The sequence below is a fragment of the Centrocercus urophasianus genome, unplaced genomic scaffold, assembly GCF_019232065.1.
Source record: "Centrocercus urophasianus isolate 14NV4802_14NV808 unplaced genomic scaffold, USGS_Curo_1.0 seq_15, whole genome shotgun sequence".
Classification (NCBI taxonomy): Eukaryota; Metazoa; Chordata; class Aves; order Galliformes; family Phasianidae; genus Centrocercus; species Centrocercus urophasianus.
In genome coordinates this window covers 12580221-12603802 of record NW_024884697.1, presented here as the reverse complement: position 1 = coordinate 12603802, position 23582 = coordinate 12580221, and the positions used below count along the sequence as shown (strand labels likewise).

The 23582-nt window shown below is 43.5% G+C and overlaps 1 protein-coding gene across 1 annotated transcript; it reads left to right on the top strand.

The window, feature by feature from the left end:
- The first annotated feature begins 17050 nt into the window (after positions 1-17050).
- SYPL1 (synaptophysin like 1) lies at positions 17051-22025 on the top strand. Its single transcript, XM_042816149.1, has 5 exons — positions 17051-17119; positions 17820-17938; positions 19867-20071; positions 20918-21106; positions 21897-22025. Exons 1-5 carry the CDS (start codon positions 17051-17053, stop codon positions 22023-22025), a joined length of 711 nt encoding a protein of 236 aa, XP_042672083.1.
- The last annotated feature ends 1557 nt before the right edge of the window (positions 22026-23582 follow it).

Below are 23582 nucleotides of genomic sequence, written 5' to 3'. Positions count from 1 at the left end.
AAAAAAAAAGAAAATGTCTTGTTATGCTAAAAGTTAGAAGGCTTAATACAGTCTTCCTACTGATTTTTATCCCCCAAAAGGATATGTGCTGGGCTAAAACTAGTGCGAGGTTCAGCCAAAATCCTGCCCGCTGCTAGAAGTGTTCTTTTTCAGGAAATATGGTGGGGATGACTGACGGGTGGAGGAAACCAAAGGAAATCATTAAAGATAAGTGAGTAAACTGTCTTTCCTTTCTTTTCACCCTCCACTTTCCACACCAGAGAAAGATTTGAGAAAACACACAAAGCCAATTACACTCACTCCAATTTTGGACCAAAAACTGTTTTTTAAAAGAAAAAAAAAAAAAAAAAAAAAAAAGGCTTCACCCTGGAATAACACCTTCCAGAGTCAGCACTGGAGAGGTGCTAAATGCTCTACCCAGCTGTACGAAATGACGCTGCCTTTGGACTTCTGCCCCATGGCACACCAAAGGCATGACATAAAAGCTCATTGCTGATACTTTCTATCATGAACTTGACTCACCCTATAGGAGCCACAAAGCTCCCAGGACAATCAATCTGCTATAAAAACACTAGACCCAACCTAGCATCTCTGGGGCTGATCTGATTGCTTCCCTCTGCTTTAGAATGCTCAACTGTGACAAGTACTCTGTCTCACGCTTGGCTTTGCCTTTCAGTTGGAATCCCTTGGGTTTTGTCTGGTTGGTTGTTGCTGTTACTGGTGGTTTTGCAAGTCTTCTCTTATTAGGTCTACAAATGTGAAATATTTTGTAACTTTGTAAAAGTCATCCTTTAACTCATCCAGATGATATAGGAAGATGAAGACCACTGGGTGGATAAGGAATTGGCTCGATGGTAACACCCAAAGAGTTGCAGTCAGTGGCTTGATGTCCCAGTGGAGACCAATGACAAGTGGTGCTCTTTGGGGGTCAGTACTGAACCAACACTGTTTAACGTCCTTGCTGGTAACACAGACAGTGGGCTGCGCACACTCTCAGCAAGACTGCTGGATGGCACCCAGGTGTGCGGTGTGGTCAACATGCTGGCATTTGGCAGCAGTTAGTTTGAGCTGTGTGGACATGTGCTTCTCCTGCGGGAGACATGCATCTCCCAAACCACACAGTCACTGGCTATGACCTGCCTTGTCTGCAGGGGATGCAGGCAGGTTTATCATGGCTGGGCTGAGCATTGAGATGCCTGAGCATGGTCCCGTGCCAGCACAGCTCTACTGCAGGAGCTGTATTTGCCATAAACCTGAGACAAAGTGAAAACCTCAGCCTTCATTTAAAAAAAAGAAAAGTGTACCCCTCATGGTTAAGATTGAGTTTCTGATTGTTCTAGAAAGAAGAAATAAAAAATGAAAGTGTTTCACTTAAACTACATTGATTTTAAATTACTCATATTTTGAGTTGGTACAGATTCACACTGGGGAACCCAGCACAAGAGAGAACACAACCACCGAATGGCTGGAGCTGGAAGGCTGCTTCGGAGCTTCTGCTCCAGGAAGGTCCATGGGAGATCAGGACAGGGTGCCCAGCCCACTGTTCTCCTGGGCCTTAAAACTGAGTCAGTAGATGCACACTGGTGCAGTCCCCTGTATGCTATTTCACAAAATCGCCAGCTCTTTGGTGTAGCTCTGCTCTTCCACACATTTTTAAGAAGGTGGATTGACCCGAGTCTGCAAATACACCAACCAAGCTGAATTGTTTGCAGGTGAAATAAGAACTCAGGTTCATGATGACAACTGGAAATGCTACCAGGACAAAGCATAGCATCTGGAAAGAAAACCTCTGCTGGGTGTGCATGAGGCTATTGAGCTGTTTTGATGGGGATGTATTGATTTTCCTCTGCCGTCAACTGCTGCCACACAACCTCGCAAATACTCCCTGCTTCGACTTTGTTGGAAAGTTCAAATTTGCCTGTGGTGCTGCAAAAAAGGCTGATGAAACAATAGTTCTTTTTTACTTTCTTAGGCAACACAGCAAGGGAAGAAGAATCAAGATGAGGTTCACCCTTTTTGCCAATGGGCTGAGCAAAGAGCACACAGCATCTTCTCAGAGGAAGCACAGAGGCTGCAGTGAAAGCTACAGCAGAGCGCACTCCAGTGCCAGGAAATCCTAAGTGTTCCCTCATGAAATGACATGAGAAGATTTTTTTGTCATTAAAAACTGTTACCCTCTTTCCCAAGGTGCCACAGAATTTAAGAGTGCAAGCAGCTGCCATCAAGTGACAAGACAATAAATCTCTGTCTCAAGGGCAATAAGAATGAAACCACCTCAAGTATTATTGGAAAATCCCTCCTTGTTCCTTACTGTGTTCAACCAAACGATTAAATCACAATTTTTTCCCACTCAGAGCTGTGCATCTTGTAGATAAAGGATGACAAATGTACTACCATCCACTTCTGACAGTTTGCATGGCTGATGCTCTGTGCCCAGGGGCTGCAGAAAACTACCTTGCAGAGGAGGCAATGGCTCATCCTTACAGGAATCGGGCCCTATTTTGGTTGAACTTGCTTTTTGTTTTTCATGTAGGGAAGATCCAACATCAACATTGCTGTCATAGCAGCAGCACAAGGAAATAAGTGATTTCCTGTCTGAGCTTGTTCCACCGCTCTGCATTTTATTTTTGTGCAAAACCACAGCTGTGTGTATCATCCCACCTTGCACTGCGACACTTCACCCCATCTTCTGTCATGGGAAAGGCAGGGGGAAAACATCACAGAAGCAAAATTGCGTCCTAAATGCCTTCTTTTTGGTTGCTCCAAATGCCTTTCCCAGAAGCACGCTGTCATGGCAAACTTCTGGTGCCCTGGATTAGCTGAGAGCCCTTCTTGCAGCATATGCCCCTTTCTCCTGGAGCAGTCAGTGGAAATGGGAACAAGAAATCCAACCTTCAGCTAATTCTTCAACCAGATTGCTCCAGAACCTAGAGCATGAAGCCCTCTGGTGGTGGTGCAAATAGTGGAGAAAAACAACAAAACCCACTGACATTCCCCTCCTTGCTTTTTTTTTCCTTAATAATAACAGTAATAATTTCAATAAGATAAAAGAACTAACATATCCCAAGAGAGATACGCTCTCTTTGTGTGTGTTTTGTCATTGATGTCTACGAGAGGGTTATTGGCAAGGGCATTTGAGTGTCCCAACCTCAGGCAGAAATACAGAAAATGTACTGCCAGCTGATTGCAAAACTCGTAGTCACCACCTGTTCCCTCACAAGCCTTTGCACAAGCTCTGGCCCCAAGCCATGTGCCCTTGCACCGGCTGGAGCAGGAAGCAGTGCCTAAATGCAATGTAACCTCCCCAGCCCACCGCAGCTCTCGTGATGACAAACTCATGAACAGCTCTGCAGCTCTGGGGGCTCTGCCGCCTCCATCTGCCTCAAGCTCCTGGACAGCACTCTGTGTTGTTAAAGTGCTGAAGACGATTCCCGCACTAAAGACTGAGTTTCTTAACAGGGCAGCTGAAATAAGGCACTTTTTATTTACACACAACTGAAATATTCTGTTGGATCCAAAATATCACGCTTTGTGTCTGATGACCTTTTAACCTATTCTCATTATCAAATTACAAAAATGTCGGATAAAATCTGCTTTGAAATATCTTCTTGATATATCTTCTTTGAAAATATGCAAAAATGATTTTTTTTATTTCTATACATGTATGTAACATATATGTAACATATTCATCAAAACCTCTCATCTCATCTCTTTCTCTCTGTGTACGTATTGTACTGTTACCTTCATCCAAAAGTTACTTTCTGAATTAGGTATGATTTCTGGCCCATGGAAGAGGGAGTTGGAGAGAATGCCACCTAACTAAACAAAACGAAAAAAGAAAAAGGAAAAAAAGGAGAAAAAAGGCACAAACCCTTTTCTAATTCTGAGATTTTACTTCCACTCATTTCAGCAGTCACTAGCAGAGATGTTGGGTCTTCTGAATGCACCCTGAATGAAATTCAATCCAGTCTTGAGGTCAATGCGAATGTCAGCCCAGCCTATGTGTACAGGTCCTGCTTGAGAGCTATGCGATCCATTGGCCTGTGCTGGTTCATCACACAGGGCTGAATGTGACCTTTAGATCACTCCTCCAGCTCATTTGCCACCTTGTACATTATCTTTAGGACATTAATCACAGCAGGACAAGCTCTCCAGGGAAATGCTGCAGTGCAGCCAACAGGCTGATTGCTACTTCCATGGCATGCAGTGTGATCCTTAGTCCCCAACTTCTGTCATATGATTGTAGTCATATGATTATATGAGGATCTCAGCTTCCACTACAACGAAAAGAAAGTTTCTAGCCATTGAGACTGCAAAGAAAAGCTGGCGAATGCCACCTCCTAAAGGTAAAGGATCAGAAAACAAATGGAAAGGAAGCTCAGCTGTATCTGATTTTTAAGTCAACATGGCTTGAAAGCTGGATGTTTTTGAGGACTAACAATTGAGGTTTTAGTACTTTAAAAGAGAAATAATGCCATGAAATTCTTGCAGAGAATTGCTTTTTCCTTCTTCTCTCCCTACCCTTATTCCTTCTAAGGCTCGAGACAGTTGCTCACTCTATTTGATGCTTCTCAGCCTGAAGATGCCATTGGAGAAGGATGCTCTTAGCAGTCAGATGGAGTGTGAGTACTGGGGATTTTCCAGGGTTACAAAATGTTTTCCTTGCATCTGCCAAAACTAACGGCAGCCGTTGCTGAACACGTGTCACTGGAAAATCACAAGCAGGCTGGCTGCCAACTGCGCAGAGCTCTTTGGACAGAGGCTTGTCAGGGTCCTGTGAGTGTGAAAGGACACAGCCGTGTGCAAGCGGGGCAGGCAGCGCCGCAGGCTGGCTGCGGGCACAGGCGGCTCATGGCTGCTCTCTCAGCCAGCAGGCCTGGGGCCGAGCCAGCACTGCCGTCAGAACCCTGCTGCCAGTCCTTGGCCTCTGTGCTGAAGTGAGCCTTGTGTGAAGATGCTACGCTTGCCGTCGGATGAGCACATTCGTTTTTCAATGGAGAGGTCTAAGTGGAAGCAAAGTGGCCAGACAGAAACAAGCAATGAGCAGCTAATGGTCTGCTGACATGCCATCATAGTTCAGCTGTGGCATCTCCCACGCACCTTGAGTCTTGTGCCAAACCGTCAAACCTTTCTCACTCAGCAATTAGCATGTGCCAAAAAACAGATTTAAAGGAAAGCTGATGAGGACTTCACCTACTGTGAGCAGGTGAAGAGGAGTGTCACCAATGTAGAGAACTTTAGATTTATACTTTCCATGTAAGACATGAGCAAAAATTAATCATCGAAGCACTGTCCATGCTTGGTCAGTCCTGGGGTCTGTTCTCCCACAGTGCACAAAGACAGTGGGAAGCCTCCATACGCCATGGAAGGGTTCCTCCCAGCCTTGAGTGTGTTGTGACACAGGAGATGCTGTGCGTGTTTTTGGTCACCACCATATAAGAAAGACATAAAACTATTAGAGAGCATCAAGGGCAGGGCACCAAAGATGGGGAAGTGTCTGGAGGGCAACGTGCGTGAGGAGCAACTGATGTTCCTGTGTTTGCTCAGCTCAGAGCAGGGGAGCTGAGGGAAGGCCTGATGGCGGCTGCAGCTCCTCACAGGGAGCACTGAGCTCTGCTCTCTGTGGCAGCTCCAGGGCCCAAGCAAACGGCATGGAGCTGTGTCAGGGGAGTCTGTGTGTGGTGTCAGGAGTTGGACTCAGTGATCCTTTTGGGTCCCTTCCAGCTTAGGATGTTCTTTGATTCAGAGGATCTGGTGAGGAGCTCTATTCAAAACATGTACAACCGTACAGTGAACGGGCATGTCATGATGTATAATGCAGAGAAAAGCCAGCAAAAAGATGAATCCATGTAATTAAGAGAGATCATAGTATTTGATAGTACAGGTGAGAATCACATATAGAGAAGAGCATGGTATTCCCCCAGAAATGCACCCCTCTGCATACATCTGCTCATGTTGGGTTGATTCTACCTTCATGCTTTTACACTGAAGCCAAATTCTCTGCTGAAGAAGATGGGAGATGCTCAACAGCACCCATTTTTTAGTGCATGACTTCCAGAAAGCTATTCTTGATTTATACTAGCTTAATGAAAGCACAAGTGAAGCTCCACAGAAAGTTCTGTCAAAATGCTTAGGTCCTAAATTCCGCCTTCCCTTAACAACATGAATTTTAATGAGGTGCTTGAAATTTACAACTTAATGTAAATTACATCTGAATATGTTATGTGCCAAGCCTATATATACACGCTTGAAGGAGCTCCAAAAAAAAAAGCTGTCTTGGATGCTAACAGGAAAGCATGGAGAAGGTAAAATCGTTAGGCACTACATATGGCCAAGAATTTGTTGTGTGCTCAGTGCAGAAGGGATGAAGAGAGGAAGTAACAGTGGATTTATGCCTCTGCAGCAGCAGCCAAGCTGGGTTAGCCTCGCAGCATGCAGCCCCATGGCCCTCCAAGGTTGCTCCAGCTTTATGTTGGAGTAACATGCAGTGCCAAAACATTGCCTGGGGCTGACAGGCTACCAGCAGGACTGATTAAACCAGCTACTGGAAAAATCCCCAGGAAGCTAGGCAAAACATAGCATTTTCCAACGCTGAAACACCAGCTGTATCAATTCCTAGAACTGACTCTGGGATTTGGTTGTTTTAAATTTTAGGTACACACACACTTGCACAGCAGATCGTGACAGTGAGGCGACAGCACAACTACACCATGCCACAGTCAGGGGTTTCAAAGTGCCATACATAGATAAAGTAGCACTGCCTGTGCTCTACTGACATGCAGATATTTGCTGGAAGGCATACTGCAGTGGCAGTGGCATCGGGATATATGTAAGAGACCCCAGAGCCACCATGCAATTAGGCAGCCTAGACTTCCCTTCCAGGCTTTCTATTCTTCTTCAAAATACTCTCAGAGCAAAGGGCTTGCTTGTGAATATGATGAATGGCTAATGAAAGAGCTCGTCCAGCGGGATGCTTACAGTGCCACTGGCTGAGAGCAGACACAGAAGCATTATCACTGCCTGGCTTCTTGCCAGCCTCCTTCTGCCTTCCACCTCCTGTCTCCTGGAAAATCCACCCAGGTTTGATTAGCATGAGAAGGCCTCCAGAAAAAAAATGAAGGCAAAAAGAAGTTGATGTCAGAAGGGAAAAATCAGTCCTACAAGGACCCACACAAGCAGCTAAATGCCTCGAGAAGGTGGGAGAGCAAGGCGAGTCCCTGGAGCAGGGGGAAAGAATTAAACCCCAAGCAACTTCTTGCTCTGTGCCATGACTGTACCCCAACCCTCCCACAAAAATGCTGTTTCTGCACAGAAAGATTGAAGAGTGGCAAGGAGAGCCACCTCTCCTGGAGCACTGTCGGTGATCCTAGCAAACCGGTGAAGCACTGGAATTTGGCTTCGGCACACAGACCTCATTCCCACATAATTCCTAAGCCCAGTTCAGAAGTGAGGATGGCCCGGCCCACCCCACCAGGTCACACAGCCACCGCGGTTTGGAAGGCCCTCGGCCACACTTAGTTTACTGGAAATAAAGCATCTCTGGAAACTGTTTTCTTCCATGTTTTACACTGCATTTTTGCCAGTCACCATGATACAGATATGGCTCTGAGAAGGCTTTTTAAAGATTACACTGGAAAGATTCCCAAAGGAAATCTGAAACCTGACTTATAAGATCTTACTGTGAGGGCTGGGGTTTTTTTACAGCCCAAGTAAGTCTAGGAAGCCTATAGGAAATCCTTTTCTTTTGATTCCTCTGCAGCATTGTTTTCCTAGGATAACTGGGCAACACTGCATCATCCTTCTCAACTGGCACCCCCATTTGCTCAGTGTTCTGCCAAAACGGCACCTCTGCTGCAGGCAGGCAGGTAGTGGCAGTGCCTGAGTGCATTTCCTGGCTCTGAAGGCAGCAGGAGAAGGGCAGGGGTCACCGAGCGCCTTCTCGGTTTGTTTCTGCTAAATGTCAAGTGCTGAAGCAGGAGGGACGATGTTAAACATGCAGCTACCAACCCGCAGCGCCAAGAGTGCAGTTTGTTGTTCTACGAGAAGCTGGACTCAGCCAAACCCTTGGCTTGCATGAACAACATGGCTCACTCTTTCATTTTGCAGGCTGTGAACGTTTGCACTAAGGATTTATGAACTATTTTTACTGAGCAGCATTTGCATTTAATGGCATTGAGAAAGGCTTTTATATTTACATGGGCTGCTTGAGACTTGTTTTGTGTTTTCATTTCTAGAAAATATAATCCGGTCAAATGATAACAGAATTAACTGCATAGCAACACTTAATTTTATTATGCTCTCTGTTTCAGTTTTTCCTCAATTTCTCACAGCTGTTTGCATTTTATTTCATCTGTATGTATTTTTACAATGTGTGATCTAAACCACGCAGTCTACCCAGTGCATTTCATTGCTTCCAAATTTTTAACACATTCTTTGCGAGTATCTATTGTGTCCCACTTGGCAAGCAAATAATACCTGCTGAACCATCTGTATTTGTGTACAGCCGTTCCACCCAAGCACATAAGACTTCCTTTCTCACAATTTAGAATGAGAAATATTTGTACTGTTGAATAGATTAATTTTTGTTTTGTGGCTTCATGTCCACGACCCAGATTTGAGTTATAAACCTGCCATGTGTCAGGGCTCATTATCCACTGATTGCATAAGCTATTGTTACCAGGATACATTTAGAATTAATCCAAAATTCACACGTAATAATTTGAGCAGCTCTACAAATAAGGCCAGCCATTATCTACTGTCTTTTAGTTCATGTATATTTAAGTTCACTGCTCAGAATATCTTCTGAGTCTTTGCTTTCTGATCAGAAATATCTCAGCCCCGATTCATATTATTTTGTGTAGTTATCTCACTAACTTGTGTGTCAGCATGTCTTTTAAAGAGCAGCATAAACTAAATTTGTGCACAGATAATAAAAGAGTAAAATCTGAAATAAATTCTGTTTATATCGTTTCTTTGGCTTTGTTTTTCTTTCAAAAATATTTTATAAGTAGATATTGATTGAAGACAATTAAGCTAAGACCTAAAATGTTTGTCCTAAAACATTTTTGTTTTCTCAAGTCCAGTAATGCTTCAGGACTATTTCCATCTGGTAGTAACAGCCCTGTTTATTATGGAACATCTTGGGTTATATTGTGCGTCTGTGCCACAAAATCCATTGAAATCATGCAAAACACCAACGTCTCTGCCAAAGTCAATAAAATTACTGCTTGCTGAAGAAAACAGTAAACAACAGAACTTCATAATGATGACATTAACACATCCTTTGTCAACAGTTGGAAAATCTGGAACCTTAAAAAAATAGAGCAAAGCAATGCATTCTGCTTGTATAATTCATTACACAAAAACTTCTATTGAGATTTGGTTGGATGGGCAAAATATTGGGGTAGCAGCACTAGGTGCGCAGCAGCACAGCAGCGTTTGTTCAGGATGCAGAGTAGATGCTACATTTATTCATCCATCAAATAAATGGGAAAGTTCTAAAGCTGCTTTGCTTCTCAGCCTCAGTGTGCTACAAGTCCTTGGAAACTTGAAACTGCTGTGTAGATCTGAGCTGAACTCCAGTCCTGCTCGGAAAAACACAGTGCATTTGGAAGCTCCTGAGGAATCCTGTCCTATTCTGCCCAATTCTCCTGCTCTTTGTGTTCTCAATACAGTGTCCTGAAAGGGAATCATCATCTTCTTTTTTGCCATGGACATCTGATGTCTTCTGTGGAGGTCAGGTTGTTTCTGGGGGGGTCAGAAATCACTTTGGCTAAGGAGAAATTTCCAAGACGAGGTAGCTAAAAAAAAGGCATTTCCTGCCTCCAGCTGCTCCATCCTAATGCAAACTACATCTTGCTTTGTAACAGCACAGAGTTTTGTGCATCTATTTGGTACAAATAAATAAGTACAACAAAAGAAAATAAATTACAAAATGAAATCATTGATGGGACAGGGAGGTGATTGTCCCTCTCTACTCGGCTCTTGTGAGGCCCCATCTGGAGTACTGTGTCCAGGTGTGGAGCCCTCAGTACAAGAAAGACATTGAGATTTTGGAAAGGGTCCAGAGGAGGGCGACTAAGATGATCAGGGGGCTGGAGCACCTCCCCTATGAGGACAGGCTGAGGGAGTTGGGCTTGTTCAGCCTGGAGAAGAGAAGGCTGCGGGGTGACCTCATTGCAGCCTATCAATACCTGAAGGGAACCTACACCCACGAGGGGAGTAAACTCTTCAAAAGGGCTGACAATAGCAGGACTAGGGGAAATGGATCGAAGTTGAAGGAGGGAAGATTTAGGTTGGATGTTAGGGGGAAGTTCTATACAAGGAGAGTGGTTAGGCCCTGGAACGGGCTGCCCAGGGAGGTTGTGGATGCCTCGTCCTTGGATGTGTTTAAGGCCAGGTTGGACGGGGTCCTGGGCAACCTGATCTGAATGTGTGTGTTTGGTGGCCCTGCTAGGCAGGGGGGTTGGAACTACATGATCCTTGAGGTCCCTTCCAACCCGGGTGATTCTGTGATTCTGTGTGATTCTGTGATTCTGTGACAGGCTGGAGAGATGGGCAGAAAAAAAAAAACGGATGAGGTTTAACAAAAGCAAGTGTAGAGTCTTGCATCTGGGGAGGAATAATTGCATGCACCAGTACAGGTTGGGGGATGAGCTGCTGGAGAGGAGCTCTGTGGAGAGGGACCTGGGTGTCCTGGTGGGCGACAGGTTGGCCATGAGCCAACAGTGTGCCCTTGTGGCCAAGAGGGTCAATGGCATCCTGGGGTGCATTAAAAAGAGCGTGGCCAGCAGGTCAAGGGAGGTGATCCTCCCCCTCTACTCTGCCCTGGTGAGGCCTCATCTGGAGTACTGCGTCCAGTTCTGGGCTCCCCAGTACAAAAAAGACAGGGATCTCTTGGAAAGAGTCCAGCGGAGGGCCACAAAGATGGTGAAGGGCCTGGAGCATCTCTCCTGTGAGGAAAGGCTGAGTGAACTGGGTCTGTTCAGCCTTGAGAAAAGAAGACTGAGAGGGGATCTGATCCAGGTCTATATCTAAGGTGTGGGGGCAGAATGGCGAGGCCAGACTGTTTTCAGTGGTGAGTGGAGACAGGACAAGGGGAAATGGCCAGAAACTGCAGCATAGGAAGTTCCGCACAAATGTGCGCAAGAACTTCTTTACAGTGAGGTGACGGAGCACTGGAACAGGCTGCCCAGGGAGGTGGTGGAGTCTCCTTCTCTGGAGATGTTCAAGACCTGCCTGGATGCCTACCTGTGCGACCTGCTGTAGGGAACCTGCTTTGGCAGGGGGGTTGGACTCGATGATCTCTGGAGGTCCCTTCCAACCCCTACAATTCTGTGATTCTGTGATTCTGTGATTCTGTGGTTTCTTTTTCATCCCAATCAAATGTGTGACAGTGCAAACTTCTGTGGATGGAAGTGCAGCCAGGGGTGGAAAACCACTTTTAACCAGCATACTAGGTTAGTTCTCAGAGACAGTTATCAGAAAATGAAGGTGGGAAAAAGAGGAAGGGTTACCTTATTTCATCAAAAAGTAAATTATAAATAGCACTACAGAGATGTGCTTTGCCATAATATACAGGTCACATGTAGTAATGTTAGGCTTTAATGATTCTAATGCAGAGAAGCTTCTGATGCTTACACAGCGTTTGTCTGGCTGACCATACTGATCTGGCTGAAGCAGAGAATAGGTTCTACCTGCTTTCTCCTATACTTTCCACTTTAAATCATCCATAACATTGTTGATATCTTCCTTTCATCCAATAAATTCATTGTAAATGCATTTCTGTTGGGTTGCACAAGTGACAAACATAAATTAAGAATAATTTATGGTATGAATAATAACTGCCTTCTCCTGAAGTTGGATAACTTCCACAGCATGCTGTATCCTAACAAGCCACTAGATGGTATGACAGGATGCTGTCTGCACAACTGCAGCAGCTCAGCACAGCTTCATTCTGCCTGAAGATTCTACAGTGTAAGCTGGAATTTTAAATACAATAGCACACATCATGATTATTGTCTGGTATGTTCCAGAGCTCCATCTTCAGCGACAACCTTTTGAGGTGTACTCACAGAACAATTCACAGCTCAGCACAGTGCTGCCTCACAGCTGACTCGTTAACACCTACAAACGTTGAGCTATGAAAATCAAGCCACAGGGTTCACTCGTAGATTTCCATGAGGAAATTAAACTGCCCAGGAGGAAACTGCAGCTCCAAGTACCTTCTGCGGTGGCAATGCATTAGAAGAGGCTGCCCAGGGAGGTGGTGGAGTCACCATCCCTGGAGGTGTTCAGGAAACGTGGAGATGTGGTACTTAGGGACATGGTTTAGTGGGCCCTATTGGTGGCAAGTGGACAGTGATTCAAGCAGAGAGGGTTTCTAATGTTTCAGCAGTAAAGGTGCTGAACAGTCTGGTTGGCAGGGCAGCCCCATGTAATGGTGTCTCCCAGCCAGACCTGTTCTAAATTAATCATCCTCTCTTGCTTTTTCTATAAACACAGACCCTAGGACTTCCCCTGAATTAATCCCTGTTTGGACTGTGTAGGAGATTAGCATGGGAAAGGACATAAAGAATCATCAAGTTCTTTTCCACTGCTATCACAAGTCACAATATCACAAACATTCTGAACTCCCTATGAAAACAGCATCTACAGTGAGCCTGCTGCAGGGAAACACCTCCAGAACCCCACACTTACACTTTATACTCAACGTGAATTACGTTCTTTGATTACATGCAGTTATCCCTGTGGTAAAATTGTCTTTTTAGTATCAACCTCTTCCTTCCCTGAATCTGGTGTACTTCAAGCCAGCAGTAATATCTTCAATTACTCTTCACTTTGATGAGCTAAACCACGCAACTTCTTTCAGCCTTAGAAAAGGAGCTCTCCACGACCTTTAAACAATCAGACAGTTTGAATTCATCTCCCATGAGAGTCAGTCAGTGAGGCTGCAGTGCTCAGAGGATGCTTCTTGCAGTGCAGCACTGGCACCTTGCTGTCCCCATTGCATCTTGCTGTCCCCATTAGAGATGTGTCTCTGAGCAGCAGGCAGACCCACAGGTTTCTCCCACCACCAGACACCCTGACAGCCACTATGTAAGCCCCACAACTCTGTCTTTTCTCTTCCAAAGAATGAGACTCAGTATCTCGAGAAATTATTTTTACTTCCTCACTAATTTATGAATTCTCAGTTTAAGATAATCAGTTGGTTTCTCATTAAAATCAGTGTTTCACATCAGTTAGGTAGCTTCTAATTACATCAGTGTTTCACATCAGTTTTATATTCTTCTGCATTCACCAAGTCCCAGATCAAATATATGTCACAGTGACAACTATTAACTGCATCAGCTCAGTATTTTGATCATGCTGCCTAAGCACAGGCTAAGGCATCGGCCAGTCAGCAGAAACTAACTCCCAAATGACCATACATCTCGAGATAAGCTATGCTTATTTAATTCTCTATTGAGAGGGTTATATTTTTTCCTTAGGAATAGTGATAAATGGACAGGATTGGCCTTGCCATGACATCAGACATCTGGATCCTGAGCAGTGTTTCAAAGATGACTGGCAATCAGTAGTAGTATTACAAGAGCTCCTTTATCAGCCTCATCCAAACTGGGCTTGCTGGGTACGGACAGCTGACGGAAAAGCTTTAGCAGATGTGACAAAACACTCTCCTGAGCCCTGCTGGAGTGGCAAGGATTTATTACACTATTAGCACATTAATACTTCTCTGCTTTCTCCCAAATACAGAACATAATATTGATTGTTCCTGCATTTTTTTTTTCCTTTGAGTTGATTTCCACCATTTCTATCTATTCACTTTGGTATAATCTCTTCCTTCTACATTTTAAAAATGCATAGCTGTTGTCTGCAAGTCTGCAGATCATATGCTGGTCCCTTGGTCCATTTGCTCCCTTATCACTTTTCTGCAAGAGGCTACCTTCTAATTTATATTCATTATTAACTGCTTCTCCCACTTGCTTTTTAATTTCTATACTTCTTTCACTTTCTCTCATAGCCAAACCAATTTTCTAAGCAAAATAACTCCCTTTTTCTGTAGTGCACTTTTTCATTGCTCTTACACAGTTTCGTGGTTTACCTGCTCAAATTCTTCCTTGCAGAGATTCGATTTAGAATTGGGTTTAGCTTATGAAATTGGCACTGTGGAAGCATCATCTACATTTAATATGTTTGACACCACTTTGGAATGCAACCTATTAGAAAAAATGTTCCAAAATGCTTTTAACCCCAGTGAAGAGATAAGTTATATGAAGTGAGAAATTAAGAGCCTTTTACAGTTTTGAATTAATGAGCCCACAGCTAGAATATGGCATGAAGTTGAGAGTACTTCCATATCAGGTATTTGATACCTGGAGAGACTTTGGAAAAAAAAATCAATTAGGGACTGAGAGTATTTTTGAAGAATGCTTTAAATAAGGGAATACTTTTAACCAACTGATGAGTGATAATCGCCTATGTGTACTTTTATAGAGGTGTTCTGCTTCTGAGGTTTAAGTTGAAGATGGGGAGGAAAGAAGATAGAGAAACAAAGAAGAATACTCAGATATTGGACGTAGGGGGATTGTTTGGGGTATTTAGACTCAAACAAATGCCAGTTACATACAGGACGGTTTTTCCTGCGCATACAGGATGTGGTGGAGAAAATAACCAAATAGATGTTCCATCTTTTCTCTTGACCTGTCCCTTTTTTAATAGTCTTATTTAACTCCTTAAAAAAACTGGCTGCTCAAGGCAGCTAGGCTACCTAGTGTGGCTCAAACACTCACCATTGCTTGTTTTTTTTGGTATGTTGTGCTGAGATTCATGTACTACACAGTCAGCAGGGCTCATAGATTGTCTCCCACAGGGTACATTTTCCTGGTTCGCTACTCATTTAACTCAGGGGAAATAGCACTGAACTGTGACAGATCCTTACAAGAGGTAATTTCACCAGCCACATTAGAAATACTCCTATTGACACAGAAAAAAAGAAAAAAAAAAAAAAAAAAAAAAAAAAAAACAAACACATCAGCTCCACAAAGACTTCTCCACCAGAGTTCAATCCCACAAGATCTTCACAGCCTAAAGTAAAGAACGCTTCAGCTGTGCCACTGCAATACCCCTGTGAGAGAGCTCTGCCTTAATAGAGTTAAATGGTGGGTACAGATTAGGGAGCTGGTGGTGGTACAGATTGGAGTTTTAAGTTTTCTCTATTAACAGAGATTACTTTCAGCACCAAAATAACAAATTCCTTTGCAACATTAGTCAATGAAGTCAAATTTGTCATAACCAATGAAATAACAAGTTTTGTCATCTTAGACCTTATCTTGGTCAGGTAGCCTGTGCTGAGCATATCTAGAATAGCCCCGAAGCTGCAGGATGGATGCCCAGGAAGACAGCTCTGCCCTGAGCTGCTACAGGTCTGACAGCTGTGCTGAACAACGCATCTTCAGGAGCTGGAGCTCTCTCAAGGCTCCACATTTCCAGCACAACACCAGCACACACACTGGTGTTGCTCCATTACAGGAAGCATTCAAAGCCAGGCTGAATGAGCAACCTGGTCAACTGGGAGGTGTCCCTGCCTATAGCAGGGGGTTGGCCCTAGATGATCTTAAAGGTCCCTTCCAACCCAAACTATTCTATCATTCTATGACCATCACTGGCCTTGTTACTTTCACTTTGAAATGCAAGCTGCAATTCTGCGGACTGGTGATTTAGGTCCCTGTTGTCCTGAGGTTCCCACTCGAGTGATACCCTGCTGTCATTTCTAGTCACACAGTGTTTAGTAGCTTACTTCAAGGAGTGACTGATCATGTTTGTGCTTCGAAGGCATACGCAGACAAAAATACGATGATACCGAGTTTCAAAAATCAATTCTAGCATATGCTTAATGATGCCTACACACTCTGCTGGAGTGCTGAGAGGTCTGGCACTCTGTCCTAGCTCCCTGAGTGCCTGCACAACAGCCTCACACCTCCAAGGAAAGCTGCACAACTAGCCTTAGCCAAGCAGGTGCTCTCACCCTTCAGTGCCCACTGCACCATTTGTATTTTGTAACCACAGATGCACATTCTTGGAGAGCTCCAATACACAAGCCAACTAATTACCATTTGTAACTAATTAATTATTAATTTGTAAGTTGATCTTAATAGAAAGATGACACTTTAATAACTAGTCTAATACTAATGCTGGTGAGCTTGAAGTGACATCAGATTTAAAAGAAGTTTACAGATTTTGGTATAAATAGAATCAGTTACACTAATTCATTGTATTGTGAAGCACCACCATCATTTTCATGTAAGAAATGAGCCCACTCTACTCATTTTAATGGTTTATATAATCCTCACAGACAGGCACATCAAAACGAGACAGCTGGGGATTGACAGTATTTCATCTGTGCAGTTCATGTTACACTCACAAGCACACACAAGAACAAAGCAGAAGTCACCAGCCAGGGAGGAGGCTGCCAGGCTGTGCAACAATATGGATAACACAGCAGTGAAAGAAAGAACCATCCTTCTCACAGCTTTACATTGGGCTGTCTCCAGTAGCCCATAGCAGCTGGCAGATCTCAGCACCTCTCTCTCTCCTCACAGTAAGCTCCTTCTTGCACAAAGGAGCAAATTATGTGATAATGTCACACCCTGCTGCAGTGTCAATTGTATGAGCTTCAACAAGACCAAGTGCTGAGTCCTGCACTTCTGGGTATTTCACAAAACAGCCAAAGCTGCTCCTACCCGTGACTGCCCTCCTTCCCCAAGCAAGATCCCAACTCACGTCCTCCATGGCAGCAGCAGCCATCTTACACAGCTGGACTTTCCCCTTGCACAGGGTCCCAGCGTGGCGGAACAGTGAGCAGGGCCATCAGCAGCGCGAGGTGGTTGGGGGCAAGACCACCCCGTATGAGGTAATGGGGGCGGGGCTGCCCACAGTGTGATGCGAGTGGGCGGGGTGGAGCCTGGCAATGTCTCTAAAGGGGCTGCCTGGGGACTGGGGGTACTGGGGGTTTCTCTAGGACTTGCAGCCTGCTCTGTGGTCTTCCAGGATGTTTGGCTTGCAGGTGGACTGTGGCTTGTTGCTGGAGCCCCTGGGCTTCATCAAGGTCCTCGAATGGGTGAGTGGGGCAGGGAAGGCCCTGGGGTTGGCAGTTTGTCCTTCTGCTCAGAGCATCGCTGTGTAGTCCTCAGCAGGAGCGTGTTGGTCAGCTGCCCGTCTGTGTTGTGCAGCTAGGAGTGGCTGCTCTGCAAAGAGGTGCTCCTCAGGTCCTGTCTAGGAGGGAAGAAAGCACTTCTGCAGATAAATAACACGATGTACTCATCACTGCTGTTACAGCGGCTTGGGCTGCTGGGTGGTAGTATCTTACATCCTGCTTGTAGGAGCTGTGGAGTTTCCATACTTAACAGAGGGCAAGCAGGAGCTACTTAGAGATACAGCTTCTTGCTGTGTCAGCGTACAGTTGTGGATGTCTGAGACTCCTAGAAGTGCTTATTAATTACAGGAGATGCTGTGCTGGCTTTCCCTGACAGCATTCAAATCAAAATGGTACTTTCTCAGTAGAACTGAGTAGAGTGTAAACAAGAGTCTTTGAAACTGACTTGTTTGCTTTTTTTTCCCAATTATTTCTATAGAAATACAATGCATTGATTCCTTCTTGCTTTTGCTTTAATGCTTTTTTTTTTTTCATTAATAACTTGTTTGCTTAGTTCTTGGTTTTTATTAACTTCTTAATAAATTAATTTCTTAAAAAAATTAATTTCTGCTAAAAGACTTTGAGCTCTAGTGGTGTGTGCTGATGTCTTTGTTTCAATTTCTAGATTTTTTCCATCTTTGTTTTTTCAACATGTGGAAGCTTTCATGGTGAGACTACCCTTCTAGTTTCCTGCAGGGGTGTGGTGAACAAAACAGTTACAGCTGTGTTTGCTTATCCATTCAGGTGAGATTAATCTGTTCAGTTGTTACTCATATACACTGATTATTTTTTTTCTTCACTTTCATCTAGTTTTCTCCTTGTGAACAGCTCGCATATACAAACTAATATTGTGAACCTCTTGACTTGATCTATGGTAGTTGAAGGGAAAGAAGAGAGTATAAAGTTATAATGGCTGAAAGCACTGTAGTCATTGGTGTGCTGTGGAGGCAAGGAAGTAAAGGTGACAACTGACTATTTTGTATTGCTTTACTCTAAGCTACGTTCTGCCCGTGTGGGAAAGCTATATAAGGTGATTAATCAGCAGAACAGTACAAGTAATTGGGTCTTTTCACAGAATCAGAATCACAGAATTGTAGGGGTTGGAAGGGACCTCCAGAGATCATCGAGTCCAACCCCCCTGCCAAAGCAGGTTCCCTACAGCAGGTCGCACAGGTAGGCATCCAGGCAGGTCTTGAACATCTCCAGAGAAGGAGACTCCACCACCTCCCTGGGCAGCCTGTTCCAGTGCTCCGTCACCTCACTGTAAAGAAGTTCTTGTGCACATTTGTGCAGAACTTCCTATGCTGCAGTTTCTGGCCGTTTCCCCTTGTCCTGTCTCCACTCACCACTGAAAAGAGTCCGGCCTCGCCATTCTGCCCCCCACACCTTAGATATTTGTAGTCCTGGATCAGGTCCCCTCTCAGTCTTCTTTTCTCAAGGCTGAACAGACCCAGTTCACTCAGCCTTTCCTCATAGGAGAGATGCTCCAGGCCCTTCACCATCTTTGTGGCCCTCCGCTGGACTCTTTCCAAGAGATCCCTGTCTTTTTTGTACTGGGGAGCCCAGAACTGGACGCAGTACTCCAGATGAGGCCTCACCAGGGCAGAGTAGAGGGGGAGGATCACCTCCCTCGACCTGCTGGCCACGCTCTTTTTAATGCACCCCAGGATGCCATTGGCCCTCTTGGCCACAAGGACACCCAGGTCCCTCTCTGCAGAGCTCCCCTCCAGCAGCTCATCCCCCATCCTGTACCGGTGCATGCAATTATTCCTCCCCAAATCTTTTCCAACCTTAATGATTCTATAAGATTATCTACAGTCTTAACAGCCCCTTTCTTTATACATAGTTGATCTGGGGACCCAGGTACAACTGTTTCTGATGTGCTGTTGTCATGATATCTTGATGCAAAGGCAGAATGGAGAAAATTAACTTCATAGCTTATTCCACTCTAGTCTTTCTGAGGTTGTTCAGTATGTGACTAAATACTCTACTGCAATTGTAATGTAAATGCAAGCTGCTTTCTTGGAGCATGAGGAAGAAGGCTTATTCTTTCTTTTAACTTTGGCACAATCATAAGAAGTGTATGTGTTACCTTCATGTTCAGTAAGCATATGTGTAATGATAGAAATGGATTCAGATGCTAGAATGTAAAGACCTCTCCAGAAGTACAGAGCTTAGTCACAAACCTCAGCGTTGTAGCAGCACTTGAAGGAGAAGGTAGGCATCTGAAATGCTTCTGTGCTGGTCATTGAGTTGCTACTGGTTGCAAACTTCATTGAGCTTCCTTTGCTTGAAGATCCAGTGCTTGCATTTGTGTGTAGATATGCAGTTGTTTCGTTTTAAGTCTTGCCCCTCATCTTCCCTCCACCTTTAAATGCTAGCCTCCAAAATATAATATGTCTGCTTCCAAACTGGAGCTACTTTCTTCAGTTAGTTGAAATATAAGGTCAACACTTCTCTTTAAGCTACTGTTGCACATCTCAACGTAGGAACAATCTTCAGAGATATGTGTACTTTTGTATTGTATAACTGGTAATGTTATTCAAACAATTTTTCTTACAGTGTTAAACAACTAGCATGCTGAAGGAAGCAGTGGTGTTGTGAAACGTGACTGTATGAAGTTTCCTCTGCATAGTAGACTATTACTATGTAATATATTTTATCTTTTCCAGGTTGAATACTGTTCAGTTTAGTGCACCAGATTCTAGTCGCTGTGGTGGTACTTGGACTGACATCTATCTTGTGGGCAACTTCTCCTCTTCTGCACAATTCTTTGTTACGCTTGCAGCATTGGCTTTCCTCTACTGCATTGCTGCCCTGGTAGTATATATTGGATATAAACACGTGTATCAGCACAACAGCAAGTTTCCACTAACTGTGAGTAATAAGTATTTCCATGTCTTTTTGTACTTCTAAAAAGGATGGAAAAGGCTGTTAAGGCAAGCCAAATCTGAGTTACTGTATGAATACTCGGTAGTTCCAAAAACTGCATGGACTGTGAACCATGTATCTTGGATGTGTGGCTACAGCACTTAAGCAAAAGGAGGAAGGAACTCAAAGTCCTTTAATATCCATGGCATCTTGTCCTATACGTCTACTGAAGCGAAGACTAGAATGAAAGTCCTCCTAAAGTGAACAGTGTCTTCCCCATAACTTACCTTTATTATGTATTTGAGTGTACAGTTATTCCATGGGGAGAGGTCCTTCCTGTTAGTCACTGGGAACTCCCCCTCTTGTAGAGCATCTGCTGTACAGATGTGATACATGGTGGGAAACTGTTACCCTGTGGGTTGAAATCACCTTATATACCAAAGCCCTGATCCTTACAGTGTTTTTGGGTATGATCTGGAATATCTCTCAGTCCTAGTGACCTTTTCAGCTAAACTTTAGGATATCAGCAGTCCAGACTGAAATCACCCTGCTACCCCAATTTTGTGAGACTTTAATTTTGGTAAGTGCCAGCTGTCTGGTTTAGAAACAAATTTCTTCCCAAGGATAAAATTGCTTATTGCTTGATAGATACAAAAGGCATACGTGATTTAATAGCTGATACACAACTTTATTACCCATGTTGACTTGTAATTACGAAGCTGTTAATGTTTGTGCTTGTGTTCACTAGTACTGATATGGTTATTCTAAAGTAGTTGACACAGTCTCTGCCTTATTCTGGTGTGTACTTAACAATTTCTTTTAAATCTTCTAACGAGTACTTCTCTTTTGTAGGACTTAGCTGTAACTATTGTAACAACCTTTCTGTGGCTGGTCAGTACTTCTGCTTGGGCAAAGGCACTTGCTGATATCAAAATATCAACAGGGGCTGGCATTATTCCACTAATTGACTCTTGCAGAGCTCCAGAAACAACTTGTCATTTTGGCTCTGTGACCAGCATGAGATCTCTGAATGTGTCTGTGGTATGTATGTCTTATGCAGTTTTCAATGAATGTTATAGAATGCAGATGGTAGCTGAGAAGCATATTCTCATTACATGTGTTGATTTTTAAAATTGCTTTGTGGGGATGTTGGTTCTACTATGATATAGTGCTTATGCCTTTTTTAAAAAAAGGAAACTCTTCTTATAAAGGAATAGAAACAACTTGAAGGATTTATCTTTAGAGTTGTTAGATATGATAGTTCCTAGATGCATTTAAGCCTCCTTGCTATTTCTGTCTCTAGCCTGTAGCACCTTTAAAATGTTTCTCAGCCACCCAAATGGCTCAGACTGCTTTAAGGAGGAAAAACTGTGCTTCCTGCTCTGTCTTCTGGTACTGAACTTCACTTTTTAAAATCAGCTGTGTGAATTTTTACACCTCAGAGGTTCCTTATAAGATGGTTGGCATAAGGGTGCTCACGTGCACTCCTTGCAGCAAGGTAGCTCTGTCTCACTGTAAGATCTTCTTAATGAAACTTGCTTTCCAGAACTCAGTGTTATTTTTCATTGTCCCACTATAGTGATCAGTTGTGTGCTCTGTATGTGCAGAGGGAACTTGTATTTCTGTACAAAAGACAGAATATCAACTATCTGATTTCCAGAGAAGTTTGTTTAAAATATTCATAATATTCCGGAGTATATGCAGGTATCTTCTGTCATCTCTTTGGTTTGGAGAGCTGTTTCTGGCTTGTTTAGAAGTCATATTCTGCATTGTTGGGGTGTTATTTTTGTTTTTTGTTTAACCTAACCTCGCTTTTTTTCTTGACCTACAGGTATTTGGTTTACTTAATATGGTTTTGTGGGGAGGAAATATCTGGTTTGTGTACAAGGACACCAACTTGCACAGCCAATTAATCAGAGGTTCTCAAGTTCCAGGGACATATTCAGCTCAAAGAATATAAGAACAAGATTATACTTTGAAGTGCTTCTACTTTCACATCAGACTGCAAAGAACATGGAGCCAATAGGATTTATTTCAGTAATAACTGATGGTACAGACTTCTGTTTCATATGAAGTGTTACCTTGATGTAGACTTCAATATTTCAACTGAATTGTTACCTTGAAATATATTATGCCTTAACAAAAGGCTGTACAACCTTGTGCAATATTTCTGAGAGAAAATGTTGAGGTTGCCTAAATGCTGGCACCTTGGGGGGTTCTTTGACCTCATAGGAGGGATGGGGAAGGAGCACCTGTGTTTGAGTTACAACTGCAGCCTATCTAGTTCTAACAAGCCTTTACTGGAAAAAAAAAATGAAGTGCAAATACAACCAGGACATGTGAAATCCCAATGAAAAATGTAGTTGATCTTCTTGGTAAGATGGACACCGTGCAAAAGCCATCTGCATAAAGCCTGGAGCTCTGTCAGGATTGTGGACGTTACACCTAGATTTGCAGGTACTCCCTTCAGATTACAGCATCAACTCTGTCAACAGGTCTTTTCTGGAGAACATTAATTTGTTTAATATTTGGTTACTGTTTAGTATCTTAGGATAATCTTCAGATGAGAACTGCAATATTTCAGTGTAAGTTCACTTATCAAAGGTGTGTGTGTGTGCAGAAGGTGACTTAGTCTCAGAACTTGCTCACATATTGTGGACTCCAAAGCTAATATTCTAGTGGCTAATATCAGTCTCTACTCCTTCCTCTGAAGGATATGTACAGTCTTTGCACATGGACTAAAGCTGTCTCAATATATGGAAGTCTTCATTGACTCTGCTCAGCTCACTTGTATTTACTGAGAGCAATACTTGATGGTTTCTGTGAACATCTATGTGAAGATACCTGACTCTGAATTGCCTAGATACAGTTTATTAGACAAAACACATGCTTGTTAATCTTATCTTTAAGCTGTATCACGAAAATAAGCAAAGGTGTGCCACTGTATATGATACAGACTTAGACTGTTGACTGTACAAGAGCTGTATTTCTGATAGTAAGCTTCTAAGTATAATAAAGTTAGTGTGGCTGCTGCAAAAAGAGGGTGCCTTGTGTCCTTACTGCTCTAATAGATGCAGATGTGTTGGGATGTGGCTTTAGCTGCTTCTGACATTGCTAGCTGAATGAGGTAACTGCTGTGGAAGAGCAGTTAGACTGATGCCTTGAATTGTGTTTTAGTGGGTGATTTGGTTGGTTTGGTGTGCTGTTTTTGTTTTTTTTTCCTCCTTTTTGGGGGGTAAAGATTCTATCTTTGAGAGGACCATCGCTTACTTGAGCAGATCATGTTTACCTGGTGCTGTGCAGCACTTCTGCCAGCCTGTTGTATGGGGCCTTTTACTACTTTTAACTGTCCAAAGTTTCTTTTGAGTTTTATTTCAAAAGCGTTAAATGCAGTGTTCACATGGCCTTTTTAAAGGACATTGTTTCTTCCCAGTTCAAGGGTAAGGGTTTTGAAAGCTATGGATATCTCACCATTTCCTGTGTAACGATGCCAACTCTGACTGATAAATAGGCAAGC